Raw genomic sequence first — 14,808 nt, 5'->3', positions numbered from 1 at the left:
GGTGGCTGGCTGGAGGCTCGACCCCTCCAAACATGCTGGGCACATTGGATGGAGAGGTTCCCTTTTTTTGGCTCGTGCATTTCACATCTCTCTTCCAAAATGAGCTTGAATATTTCCCCTCTTGCAGCAGGCGCTTCACAGTGCTGCTCCTCTCCTGCAGGCTCCCAAAAGTCACACTCAGGTGTCGTGTCAGTGCGGGCAGTGGCACGGCCAAGTAGCAGGAGGGGGGTCTGTACCCACCAGGGTCCCCGACACATGTGAGGGCAGGAAGGGTTTGTCGACCGCTGCAGCAGCCACCCGCACCCCTCCCTGCCGCCTATGGTAGGACCAGCAGTCAGGGCGTCCCATGCTGCCCACTTGCTTTTTTTATTCCTTTAATCTGACACCTTCTGCCGGGCTTCATGAGATCTCCATTAGCTCCATTGCAGATTAAATGCATTTCAGCCTGAGCAGCAGTGGATGTTGGGCATGGTGTTTCAGTTATGGCTGCGGACAGACCAATGCACGATTCTGCAGCAATTCCTGCACTGCGGGAATCTCAGCATCTTCAAGGTTTCCTGGAAGTTTGCTCCCCAGATGGGTCCCTCAGCTTGAAAGCACCTTGTTCCCAGTCCTTCCTGCTTGCTGAGGGTGTTTGCCCAGGCGAGAACGGGTGTTAGGCAGGATGCTGCTGCCGAGGAGCTTGGAAGGACAGCAGGGGAAAAAAACATTCTTTTGCTTCCAGCTCATTTGGAAAAAAAAGGTGTCCTCCTTACACAAAGCCTACTATGGCTGTAATCCACCAAATGCTAAACCAGCGTGAAGGCATGTTGAGATTCCCACCAACCGTTCCTGCAACTGACTCAGGTGAGCATCACCCAGACATCACCAAACCTGGAATGACAAAGTCTCCTAGAAAAATTACTGTAGCTTTTAAAATTTATTTTTATTTCACTGCTTCTAAACCTTTAAAAATTAAAATGAAACTTGTATGGAGCACTGATAGTTTCTGTTCTTGGGAAGATCTTTGTCCTGAAGCTACAGTGCGGAGCGTGTACCGTAGTATCAGCTGCAGCTTATTCCCTTGGACTGAATGGGCTGCGTCCAGGTGCTGAATACAGAGATGCGCAGTGCTGGGAATACTCAAAGCTGAGGCCCAAACTAGGTATAAATAAACCAAAATCCAGGCAGGACATGACAAAAACAAACAGTCTGACCCTGACTTCTTAATTTTCTTGACTCTGTAGTTGATGACTTTAATGATGCAGCCTGGTTTGGGTGTAGCTTTTGTTTTGCAGCTGAAACTTCCTGCACTGTCCCTGGTTTTTAAGGTTTGGGCATTTGTTTTGCCTTTTTTTTTACAGATGTATTATTTACATTGCTACTTTATCTTTTTTCCTTTTCAAAAGGTTGACATGACTTTTAGTGCAGTATGTGTACCAGCATCATGGGTATAACATGCAGTCTTGAAATTCACAGCAAGTATGTTCTCAAAAGCTCTTTCCTCGCACCTATTTTGTTTCCTGGGGGGGCACATCACCATCAAGAAAATGGCAAGAAGCTCCATTAAGTTCCAGCACTAAAATGAGACTGAAACAATTTAATTAGGATGTCTCTCCCACGAGGAAGATGGCAGAGACCACGAGATGCTCCCGTGTGGCTGGAGCACTAGTGGCCATGAACCGGGTGGTTGGGGGACCGCATTTCAGCAGACTGCTGTCTGCTGGTGACGAGATCAAAGTGACAGGCAAAAGCAGGGCGAGCCGGGGCCAGCCCCGAGGACACAGTAAGGCACAGCCTGCCATAAGCCAGTCTGGCATTTTTGGCTTCTCCCTCTGGCTGAGGCCCTGATCTTTCCCGGAGAGTTAACGCTTGCCAGGGCACCCACTGTATTTTGCAAAGGACCGGTTCTCCTGCAATTTTCCTGCATTAGTGCGTTCCTGTCAGCAGCGGCACGTGAGCTCCCATGCAGCGGTGGAGGTGGCTAATGGGGTCTTCAGCTCTGCAAGGGGAGGGAACAACAAGGCCATTTGTTACCTCTGCTGATGTTGCTGGGAGGATAGATAGCAACGTGAGCAATTTTTTAATATGGGATGAAGACAGGGTGCAGAAAAGGAGAACAAAAATATTGAGGCTGTTTTCTTTATGGAAGACAGAGCGGCATCTGATTCAAGTAAGTCACAAGTGCTTCTTCCCAGGGAGAAAATACAGGAGAATAAAGATCTCTCTAAGGGAGAAAGCCCAGGGGGAACCAAGGGGCCAAACCAGTGCCTTCCTGCCAGGCCGTGGTGCCCGTATTGCCCAAAGCCCTGCGGTTGCTTACAGCCACCTCCACCAGGACACGTCCCCCCGGTTGTTCCCACCCTCTGTCTTTGAAGAGCTGCTTTTTCTCGGGGCCACAGCGGATGTTGTCCCGTCCCTCCCAGGGCAGCTCTGGAGGCTTGAGACCACTTTCCTGTGATTGCAGCCCAAAACCTGCTCTTCCTTGCTGAGCTTCCCTTGCTTTGCTGGTGACGGGTCCATCCCGTCTTGCAGAAATGGGGCATCCTCGGGAATGGTCTGTCATATTTTGCCTCCATATTGACTTTCCCCCCAGGAACAGGGGGAAGCTGCTTCTCCATCCTTGGGAAAACTCAACCCTGAGGCATGCTGTGCAGACACCTTACAACTGGTGCGGTGCTGGACTCCTGCTCCAGCCCTGGACTGACCCAAAGCTTGTGTCTCTGGAAACACTACCTGTGTTGGGGGATGGACTTTTAGCATTGGTCTTCATTTACGCTGTTATCAAAGAAAAGGCCTACTGTTAAGTGCTGTCAAAAGCCAGAAAATAATGAGGTGTAAAGTGCGTGTCTTTATGAGCAGAACAGACCCTCGCCTGATCATACATCCCTGGAAAATGAGGGCCCCAGCTCTGCTCTCAGCTGGTATTTTTCTTCCCAAGGAAACCTCCAGTTTGGTCTTTCCAAAGTCTTTTCCCTCCATTATCAAACCTCACGTGGGACTGTGTGAGTTTGTCCTCTCACTGCAGAAACCAGTGGCTCCGTGACCCTGCCACGGTTTGGTTAAAAAGCAAATATTGCTCCTACATCCAAGGCAAAGCGGAGTGCTACCACAGAGCCGCCGATCACCGAGCGGTTTTTGTTTGTGCGAGTAGTTGTGGCCTGTTGAAAAAAACATCGTTGCCACATCCAAATGCGGTTAGCCAGCACAGGCCAAAAAAAAAATTAATAAAAATCTGAGGCCTAAGGGAGAACTTAAGAACAGTGCATCAGCTCTGGGAGCTCCAGGGAGATTGTTTTTCACAGGAATTAGCAGACAAGACGTTGATGGTGCCAGACCGATTTAAAGCATTAGAGCTTTGGAGGTGATGGGTGTTGGACTGGTTTACAGAGGTTTACGGCTCTGGTCTGACCACAGAGAGGCAGGCAGGGGTGCGGGCAGAGGCGGATGCGCTTGCCGGCTTGAGGTCGGCATCGCCTTTCACAGCAGTTGGCTAATTTATGGTTTTTTTTTTTTCCTTTTTGCAGGAATTTTATACAAATCGCGTTGTGTGAAGTACGAGGTGCACCATGCTCCCAGCCATGGGGGCACCTCTGAGGTCCTAACCCAAACGCCAGCCTTCACCTGGCATTTTTAACGACATCCAGACAGCAAGCTCAGGGCTGCAACTCAAGCAAATGCATCACAAAAAAATAATGTATTGGAAAGTTTAGATGAAGGCCAGTTAATTAACCCTTTGAAGGCTGTAACGTCTTGAACTGTAGTTTGTCATTTGTCTTAGTTGTAATTGCATGACTGGTTTTTAATAACATTTGGCAAGGGTATTAATTTTTTTTAAGAGGTGGCATCATACATGGTTTTACTCCTTGTTTTTTCTTGGTGAGTTACATGTGGTGAATCTTTATAGGTGGTATTTCAGGGTTTCTTTAAGAAGAGGAGATTAATTTACAGCCGTTAGGTGTATTAAGGCAATAATTAAGACATTCCACTGCATTACACAGCCTGTCTCCTAACAAAAGGGGTTTTTTGCAATTTTTTTTAATGTTGTATTTGAAAAGAAAGCTCTTCTTCGCTTTTTTAAAGATTCTTATTGACCTTTTTCCCCCCCAGGCCTTTCCCAGATCTCTGGCTGCTGCTCTAACACTCTTCTCCCGGTGTTACAGCCGGTCACAGCTCCCTCTCACGCGCCCCGTGGCTGCCTGTTCCCTCTTTAAATAGTTCATTGGCAACCGTTCATGCCCTCGCCCTGCAGCCCTGGGATCGCCTGGTTCCCCTCCGATCTCAGGCCCTTCAGCAAGACCGTGGTGAAACCCGTCAGAGAAGCCCCATCAGTAACTGCGGGGCAAAAGCCATGTAGGTGCATCCAAAACCAAAGAAACCGTGCCAAGAGCAGAAATCAGCTAACGTGCAAGTAGAAACCTTTTGTGTTTTGTGTCATGGCTTGCCTGAAATATGGAAGTTGTGAAGAGACAGGGGAAAAGGTGAATTGTCCTTCCTGTACGGGTGAAGAGAAGGGGAAAAGGTGAATCGCCCTTCCTGTACTGGTGAAGAGGAAAAGGTGACTCGTCCTTCCTGTACTGGTGAAGAGGAAAAGGTGACTCGTCCTTCCTGTACTGGTTTTTTAACGTTGGTTGTTTTTTTCCACCTCACTGCTTTCTTTCTCTCTGGGGGCGGATGGAAAACTCCTTGTCAGAAATTAAAAAATAAATCTGCGCTGGGTTCATAGTCACGAAAATGGTTTGTTGAAGCTGCTTTAAAAACCAGTCCCACAGAAAGGTTAGTAAATCAGTCATCAATTAACAATGTCCTTTCATAAACAGTGTGAAAGATGACTGAAGTGTCTCGGTGTCCTTGAAAGAGGCAGCAGGACCCGGAGGCAGCTCCTGCTGTGATGATCCCCGCAAAGCAGAGAAGGGATGGGAGCTCCCAGGGCTGGAGAAGCTGATGGCCCTGGGCAAGGAGGCTGCTCTGTCAGCTCCAAGCAAGGGCAGATACTTACCAGTATGGCTCCTCTCAGTGGAGTGGTGACTGGGAAGATTAATGCATCATTATGGATTCCGGTTACGTTACCGTAAAGGTTAACACATAAAGAGTGCCTCTAAAGGTGTTGGGTTGTTGAACCTTGGAAACATTCAAAACTGCTGCACCAGGCCTCAAGCAACCTGATTTAAGCAGGGTATCGGACCAGATGTCCCTTCCAAACCTTGCTATCCTGTGAGTCAGCCGCTTTTGCCAATACGTTTAGCTCATAACCACCAGGTTCAAGATCACGGAAAAGCAGACCACATTAACAGCTAAATACTGACCAGGTCAGTTAAAGAGAGCTGATGAAACTGTAGGAAGCCACTAGCAGAGTCTGGAGGCAGGATGCAAGTTATAACCAGGGTGGTGGGGGAAAAAAACAGCAGTGAAACTATTCCCAAGCAATACTTTTCCTTTATAAAGCGACCCAAATAAATACTTGTTGCTGAAAAAAAACAAAAAGGAAATAAAAGAGAAACAGCCTGCTGTTCCAAAGGTCTCCTTTTGGCTTTGAGACAGCCAGCGTCAGGGATAGCAAGTCGATGGACTTAGCATCCAGAAAAGCTGCTAAAAAGGAATCTTCAGCAACCAGCGTGGGCTCTGTGACCAATAACCCAAAGGATACTTCAAATTTGTGAGGAACCTGAAACAAAAAAGTGTCCTACGGATTTTTCTTTTGCCTGCTACTAAGAGAGAAGCTGTGCTATTTTAGAAACCAGCGCAGAGGCTGTGACACCTATCACACACCCACGAAGATGGAAACTGTAAGTTCGAGGGTGCCCTCCTGGCTGGATTCCATAAGCGCAGATGTTGAAGGGATTAATACAGCTCCACGTGGCAGTGGCTCTCCTGCAGAATTACCAAGAAAAAAGAGGCAACAAACTTCCCTCCCGAGAGCTGGCTTCTTCCTGCAAACCTCCACACCGCTCCCTTTGAACCGGGCAGGAGTTTTGACACTGAAGCATTTAAGTGCCGTTGGGTGAGTGTCCTGCAAGCATTTGATTAGAGCAGTGCAGGGCTCATTAGGTTGACTTGTTTTAACACGCTTTGCAACACAGGAGAAAAGAGAAAATAATTAGAAGTAAACTCTGCGTTGCTGTTTCAAACATTATGACGCAGCATCCTTGTGACAGTCTCTAACAATGGCATAAATGAGCTGAACAATGTGACCGAGCATCTAGAAAAGCCTTATTCCAGAAAACAAGGATGGTAAATCACATGATGCCCCATGAGATGGGGTATTTTGCCAAATTACTGCTTCAGGGGAAGTGAGAACACTTTCAGTAACCAGGATGTTGCTTCATCAGTTTCAGGCATTCAGGGTTCCCACTGCCAAGAACAACCCCTTCTTCCCCACCTCCCGCCTTGCTATTTTAATTTTTAATTGGTGATATCTACCAAAGGCTGGTGGTTACCTCTATTTGCTGCCAGAGGAGCCTATTTTTTCTCTTTAAAGGGCTTAAAAAACACTCATGGGGAAATGGGAAGGCTTCAGTGCGTTTTTTAACCACCAGCAGACGATCCTGTAGAGTCAAATGCACACATCAAGAGCCAAATAAGAGTAAAACATCATCAGGACAACCCTTCAGTCTGTGTTGAGTTTAACTTATTGCTGATCCCCCACCCTAATGTACAATGCTCAGGTTTGTACCACATGAGATGCAAGACCAAAACACCAGCGAACTCAATAAAGAACATTTTTTTGGCATGGCAATACAATACGGAGCCTTTTGCGTTGTGCCTCTAGGGCTGGTGTTCAAAACAGCTGGATGGCCCCCCGAGAAGATGTGGCTTTTTCATGTACTGGTGACCGGGTTGCATAGATGACCTGAGTTCATTCATCTCTGTCTAGATACTAGCATGTGTACTGTCTCATAAAAACTGCTTGGTCCACCTCTACAGTCAAATAGCCAACACGTGCATTGGAGACTTGTGTGTTAGAAGCAAACGATGACCACCTACAACAAGCCAAAGGCAGATCAACCTGCTTGTATTAACTGGAAAGATTTAAAGACATGATTTTGTCCTCCTTACCATGCACACAGCTTTGTAATATAATCCATTATACGATTCAGTGCTGTTTAAGTATACTCATAACCGTGATCACTTAGGCCAGATCAACACTGGAGTACTATTTTATAGCATATAATAGTTCTTATATATTAACACAGCTAAAAAATGTGACTTTTTCCACTAGGAAGGATTTCTTTTATTGAAACCTTCCTACAAGTGTCATATTCTGTTTCTTCATGACTGTTGAAGCCTTCTTTTCCAGCTGCTGCCTTCTATGAAATGAGGCTAATAACAGCACCAGTAACAGCTGGATGATTAATTCCTTAACAACTGTAAAATGCTCTAGTATGAACAGAAGAGGATTTCACCGTGTATTTCTCCTTGGTGTTGCTAGGTTGAATAAGTGCTTCCTTGAAAGCAGCTGACTTCTGCTGCCTGAAAATTTTGTGTCCTTTCTCCCCCCATCCCGCACCACTTTCATTCATTTCATAATAAAGTAGGGACTACTATGAATTTTCTTAATTTTAACCTTGAATAACAGAATTTGGGCTACAGGGAGCCCTCAGGCACACATTTTATAGGTCTTTCCAATGGTCGGTTCAGCAGGATCAGACAAAGACCATCACTGCAGCAAGGGATCCAGCCCCGTCGTGAGCTGCCAGGGGCATTTTGACTGCCCTGGACGCAGTTGAGTGTGGAGAGCCCTTTGGTTACCAACCTGCCTGTGCCCATAGGTGCCCATGGTGACCAATCATTGCCCGTAGAGTGGTCTCATCCAGTTTCAAAAAGTCTGAGAGATGTGGCTTTGTCTTGGCTGTTCAGGCCACCATGAGGATATTTAGAGGTTGACTGGCCATGCAGACATGTTTCCAAGCATCTAGAAGTCAGATTTGATTTCTTTATGTTTAAATATAATCCAAGGAAAATGAGGTACCATTTTCATGAAATCATGATAAATGATTGAAAAAAATTGATGAATTTTTGATTGATAAAATTTCAATCATAAAATCAATCATAAAAATGATTGGTAAAAATAACAACTGGAAAAGAAAGACCCAAAACAAGAAATGCAGAAATTAATATATACACATCCTTGAACTGCATTATGCCATCCAATCCTGACTCACATCCATGGCTTGAAGATTATACCTGTAGATGCTGCATTAAAACAAATTAGCTGTCGGCTGTTCAAAGTCCTGTGTTTAACGCTGCTCCAGTTCAGCCATTCCCTTTTAGTAGCTGCTGCTTTTCCAGCTGATGAACATGTGATTCAAGCTGAGCGAGAAGCGGCATGGGGCACGTTCAAACACCCCCCCATGGGGATCACCCCATCAGGATAGCTGCATCAGGGGTAGAAGCTGTGGGAAGAAAATAACCCTCTCCATCCCTTGTGCACGTCTCTGGTATAATTTATATTGCTCTGGCAAAAAGCACCCCTGCTGAAGCATTGGACACACACACAGTGGATGAGCAGAGCCTGGTGACTGCGGGACAAGCTGCTGCCAGTGGTGAGAGTCCAAGAGATGGAGCCAAAAATGCTTCACGGTGGGAGTTTTGCTCAGAGGTCTTCCTGGTGGGTTTCGGTGACGAGTGGCTGGGTGTTTTTCAGCGTGGCATGTGCCAGCCGCAGGTCTGCTCACTTTAGGAGGCACCTGGAGGCTGGGATCCTCTGCAGCAAACCTGCGGGCAGCAACGAGTGGGAAGTGTCCGCTCGAGGTTCAGGTTTGCCCTGGGGCTTGCCTCCTCCCTGCTGGCCCTGCGAGGGGCTGCTCTTGGGACGGGGAGCTCTGCTCCAGACCCCGCAGCAGCTGTCCCAGGACGGCCAGGGCTTCCTGCAGGCCCTGTCCGGTGTGGGCGCTGCACCCCCGGAGCACCCAGCGGCACCCCGCCAGCCGCCCCCGCCGCAGCCGCTCCCCCAGCTCGGCGGGAGCCAGTGCTCCCGGCACCTCCTGCTTGTTGGCCAGGAGGAGGACGGGGATGCCATCCATGCTGGGGTGGCTCAGCACTTCCTCCAGCGCCGCTGCTGCTTCAGGCAGTCGGGCCGTGTCTGTGCTGTCGAGCACGAAGACGAGGGTGTTGGTGTCCTCCAGGTAGTCAGGCCAGCTTGCCCGCAGGCTGCCTTGTCCGCCGACATCCCAGAGGGTGAAGGATACGCGACAGGGCGTTTGGAGAGACTCCACGTTGAAGCCCACCGTTGGGCAGGTCTTCACAGCCTGGCCGCTCTTCAGTTTGTACAGAAGGGTGGATTTGCCAGCGAAGTCGAGCCCCAGCATGACAACTCGAGCATCTCTTTTGCGCTGGCCTTTGGAGATCAGCTTCCCCATCAAGATGCTGTTGCAACCGTGGCAAAAAAAAAAATGCAGCCAAAAAAAAGAAAGCAAGTGTATTTTGTCGATAATGTCAGTTAATAACAGAGTGCTCAGTTCTGCCTCTCCAAGAGAGCACCTTAGGTCTGCTGAAGAAAGACACAGGCAGCTTACTTTTGCTTCTCTTCGTAGCTAAAACGAGGTGAGAGCTATTATTTATGAGGTGTGGAGCAGAGCCAGGGAGCGCCGTTGGAAACAACAGTTTCTATATCCCGGCTCCGCTGCCGCTAACTTCCATTTTCATTTGTGACCTGAAGTGATCGGTGCAAAATGGAGCCAACATTTTGCAGGAAGAGGTGGGGAGATGGTGGAGCAAGTTTCCTCCTCATTGCATACAGAAATAAATGAGCTTCATTGGCTTCTCTAGGGGAAATCCACCCCCGGCAGGACAGGACAAGGAGGAACCTGGGTTTCAGACCAGAGTTACTCTGGGAATTTGCTGAATCACAGCTCAAGGGTGTGGATTTAAACATGAGCAACAAGACAACTGACAATTTTTCTGCCAGTCTTATGGCAGAAAGTACAAAACTGATCTCTGTAGCATCAGCTTTTACTACCTGTTGCACAGACGGTAACGACAGCAATTTAAAAAAATGCACACAAGCATGTTTTTTTAATGTCTCATTGAAATACGACCAGTCAAAATGCCTTCCCTGGGGTGAAAATCTATAAAATTCTTTACATCAAGGTATTTACTACATTTAACTTTTGTAAGTGAAGCTAAGCCAGTCCTCTGTGGCTAAGGGGGTAAAAAAAATCCCTTAAAAGAAAGGAAAAATGTTTAACAAGACAGCACCACTTGAACTTTACACGCCAGAGGCAAAAATGTGCTGCTGAAACAGCTCCCGGAGCTGCTTGTGCAAGAGCGGCTGATGGCAGCCAGCAGAGGCCCAGCAAAGCCGGTATTTACCTTCTTTATTGGTTGGGTTTTGCTCCTAAAAGGCTGCTCAGAGGCGTGCAGAACTGAAAGCGGCTGTAAATCTCACATGGCAGCGTTAACGCAGAGCTGCTCTCCAGCCACTTTTGAGGATGAAGAAGGAAATGTGATTCATCTGCGCTTCCCTGGCACCGTGGGGGACTTCCACGTGTCAGTGGAGATGCAGTTTCCCCAGTGATGATCTCCACATGACACCTCCATGTTGCAAGCCACCATTGCTGGTGATGAAGTTCAGCACATGGAAGGGACTGTCTGGTCAGTGACTGGGTCACTGGTGGCCAACCAGAGGCATATTTCTTACCCTGGGGGCAAGATGTGTCTGTTTCCATCTTTTAAAAAAAGGAAGATGAATGAGAAACAAAACAAAACAGGGAGTCCAGCCCAGATAGGCTGCACAGGATTGCAAGGGGTCCTACAGACCATGTTTTGCAAGATATTTCTGTGATACGTCTCTCCCATAGTTAACCCGCAGAGCTGGTTGGCACCAAGAGCCTCCACGAGCTTTGGGCAGCTTGTGGATATGTAAGATGTGTTGCTATGGTCAGGCTTTAGGTTAATTAAAAAGCTAATGCTTATTTACAGCAGTTGTTGCAGAGTTAATCTAACAGTATAAATGCACCACCACGGATGTGATAAATCATGCAGTATATGTTCATGTGTGATCTTTTCTGAAACTAGTCTATAAATGGAAAAAGGGCAGGAAGCTGTCTAGATGGGAACAAAAAAAGAGAACTACGATGTGTAGCGGATCCCGATCCTTCAGGGAACTGTTTGCACACTGCAGTGCATCCTGCTGCCCAAGGGTTACCCATTTGTCCTAGTTCTTCATTTTTAAAAATAAGTTAAATTGTTGTCTGACTCAATCTGCTTGTTCTCCATTTTGGGAAAACCTTCCTCCCCATATTGCATTGTACTGTAAGATCAATGTAGTTGGTATTTTTTGACGTACCAGTGGGTCGAGTGAATTGTCTCTTGATCTTTTCATGTTTCCCCTGCCTTTGCTACTGCTCATCTTCCCTGAGGCTTGATAGGAGGCTGTGGTACACATCTGTTTCATCTGACCAGACATTCATAGCACTGACATTTCTGTTAAGTAAACTAAAATATAGATACAGGAAGCAAGGGTGGAGATTCTACCATCCGATGCATAATTGAGTATTTGAAATATGATGTGATGGAGCCTTTATTGCATCACTGTCTAACATGCTACAGAAGTAGGCTGCTTCTGTAAAAAACAAATAAAATAAAATAAAAATAAGAAATAAAGCCAGAATAAAGAATGGGTACAGTTCTATTGAAGATTGCTTTCAGGTTTTCTATGGCACAGAACAGAGTAATTCATGGGCAAATAGAGGCAACTCTCTATTCTTTTTTTTTTTTACATTCTCATACCCGCTGTATTGAACTGCAGCCTATTTTCTTTCTTCCTGCCAATTATTCCAAATATGGGGTGCAAACTGTGCCTACAGAGTCTGTTCCACCCACAGCTATGTTATAAAAGCATAGTATTTCCAATAAATAATACATGGGAGCAATTGCAAGTCTGTTTAAGAAAGAATGAAAGAAAAGAAAGTAAAAGCAGACGAGATGAGCTCTGAGTGAGTCTATTGCCGGAGCAGAAAGGCCATATGCTAAATAATTCAAAAATTGCGTTCAGAGACAAGGACAGCCCCTACCCCAGCTACATCTTACATGGGCAGAACAAATATTCTTGCCTTGTGTTTCATGTCTCCGAATTCACAGGAGCAAAGCCTGTGGTCGCTAATTCCAATGATAATTTCATAGAATTTCAGTCAATTTATTTGTTTGCTGTTTGTTAGGTATGCATTCCCGTTTCCTAGATATTCATCACAAATAGCAATCATCAGGACTAGTATTATAGGAGAGAATCTTCCCTCCTCCCCATGCCCTAAATATTCCAGTAACTGGAATTTTACCCCAATCACTATATTCACTGTCAAAGTATTTTGCCCTCACTCCATGGGGCATAGACAGGAGGAAGAAAGAGACTTTAAACTGAAAGAGGGTAGATTTAGATTGCACATAAGGAGGAAAGTTTTTACAATGAGGGTGGTGAGGCACTGGAACAGGTTGCCCAGAGAAGCTGTGAATGCCCCATCATTGGAAGTGATCTAGGTCAGGTTGGATGGGGCTTTGAGCAGCCTGATCTAGTGAAAGATGTCCCTGCCCATGGCAGGGGGTTGGACTAGATGACCTTTAAAGGTCCCTTCCAACCCAAACCATTCTGTGATTCTATGATTCTGTGACCTGCAGTAGGACATGAGAAACAGGCTTTGGAGAACAAGCCGATAGTTGATGGTTCCCTAGGGAGACCATGTCATCTCAGGGTTAGACCACAATGCTCTTAGCATGGCTGCCAAGATAGTCTTCATGGCTGTGATGCCATACACCAAAACAGGGTGAACTCTAAAGCAGGTAGGTCTAATTCTAACCAATTCACTGGAAATCAGTGTTAATCATGTAGCAAAGGTGTGGCTGAGTCCATCAGAAATGCTTCTTGAGAAGGCAGTGCCCCTTATCACACATTACCAAACTACCAGAAATATCCTGAAAAGCAAGGCAGAAACTTTCAAGCAAACTGCACGTTGATCCTTCCCTTTTATTAGTGCAAAACACTTCCCATCAACAGCCTCACAGGCATTATGCAGCTACTGCTGCTCTGTCTCTCCCGTTAGACATGCAGTGACCTTTGCATCAAAGAGGTAATTAGAGGCATGTGAAAGCTTAGTCCCCCTTGCCACTGAAACCAAAAGATTATCTTCACTAAAACTATAAAGAGTTTTTCATCATAAATAGTTTTTCATCCAAGACTTAATTTCTTTGTAGATAATATGTGGATAATATGGGTATAATACGGGTAATTTCTAAATGACCTCACAAATCTCACCCAAATAATATTCACAATATCCACGTGAGTGTCAGGGAACCGAGGGCACTGAGGGGCCTCACTGGCCCTAACCAGCCTCCCTGGGGGTGTCCCTGCAGTGTCCCCAGGCAGCGTCCCCAGCAGTGATGCTGTGGGGCTCAGGAGACAGGTGCTTTCCCCCCAGCACGCCCCTCCAACAGGCACGACCCAGAGGGCACGTCCCTGCCCAGTGGTGGAAGGAGATGGGGTGGGGGTTTGGTCCAGCCCACATCACCTCTTTGGAAGGCAGCTCTGGGGGACACAACCTTCAGCAGAGCCAGGAATAAGAGGAGTAGGGCTGGTGCATACCGTGAGTGTTCATTCTAATGGTATCTGCTTGGAGCAACAAGCAGATCCCAGCCCAATGAAGGCAGACTGTACCTCCCCATCCAGACTTGCTTGTGTCTCTGAGGAAAGCCATCAAAGCTGCCATTCACCCAGCCCTGACAGTGTTTCCTGCAAGATCTCCTCCCTATATATATGGAAGGACCACCGACGGAGGGAATGTTCAGACTAGCAACTATTGAGAAAGCCTGCTGGGAGCTGAAGGAGGCCCTGGACACGGGTGGATGTGTTGACCTGGAGAGCACAGCTGTCTACCTGCTGGCATTCATCTTGAAGGGGACTTCTTCCGAGATTGGGGTTTGAGAGCTCCTTGCAGAGCTGCAGGACCACTGGATTTGACCTAGCCAGGACCCCAAGCTAAAGCCACCACAAAGCCAAATGTGATGTTTCAGACTTAGGGAATTTGGCCTTTTTCTTTTCTGTATCCTGGTCTGTTCCTCTTCTTCTGCCCCTGATTTCTGACATGCCCATGGGAAACTGACCTCACGCTCTTCCCCAGTGCTCTCCTGCTAACAGACTAATGCTGGTTCACTTGGTACATGGCTGGGAAGCTGCCTGTCCCATCAGGGTTGATGGGTAGCCGTGAGAGCCGGTGGCTGAAGGCAAGCTGCTTCCTCCTGAGACAGAGTCCCAGAGGCTTGAAAGCTGGCTTAGCGTACTCTGAAAGCTACGCAATACAGCCACAGGCTTTGACATGCCTTAGAAAAGCCTGCCTGCGGTGATGTCTCTTGACAACATATGATTGCTCAAAGTTGTTGACCAACTCCCAAAAGTTCAGAGTGACAAGATTCACACAACAAAATGCACAGCAGATGTTAAGCACCTGCCCTTCAGGTGCTCATCAAGCACTCAGAGAGGTGCTGGTACCTCCAGGGCATTCCTGGTGGGGTTGGAAATAGGACGTTGTTCTGTCAGTCCAGCTCATCCCATGGTCTTTCTTTTGCCCCTGCCTCTTGGGACAAACCTTTGAGGAAGGAAAATGCTTTTTGGTAGCATAACTGGCCATGGAGATGCTATTGGCTTTGCACTTGCCTTATCACAGGTAACTGCCCAGAAGTGTATGACTCTAGCTGGAGAGCACAAAAAGCCACCTGCTATGCCCTCACTGATGCCATGTCACAGTTTTCAAAGGAGAAAGCTTGGTCCTTGTCTCTTCTTAGCCCCCACCTGTCCAGCCTGCCACGACCCCTGTGTTGAAGGACAGCAGCCACTAGGATACA

General features: G+C 47.1%; 1 protein-coding gene across 1 annotated transcript; it reads right to left on the bottom strand.

The window, feature by feature from the left end:
- Positions 1–8,732: 8,732 nt before the first annotated feature.
- On the bottom strand, positions 8,733–9,495 carry ARL11 (ARF like GTPase 11). Its single transcript, XM_075497699.1, has one exon. The coding sequence runs from the start codon at positions 9,336–9,338 to the stop codon at positions 8,733–8,735; it is 606 nt and encodes a 201-aa protein (XP_075353814.1). The 5' UTR covers positions 9,339–9,495.
- Positions 9,496–14,808: the final 5,313 nt, after the last annotated feature.

The sequence above is a fragment of the Mycteria americana genome, chromosome 1, assembly GCF_035582795.1.
Source record: "Mycteria americana isolate JAX WOST 10 ecotype Jacksonville Zoo and Gardens chromosome 1, USCA_MyAme_1.0, whole genome shotgun sequence".
Classification (NCBI taxonomy): Eukaryota; Metazoa; Chordata; class Aves; order Ciconiiformes; family Ciconiidae; genus Mycteria; species Mycteria americana.
Note: the sequence above shows the minus strand (reverse complement) of the source record. Positions and strands in the feature narration are given on the sequence as shown.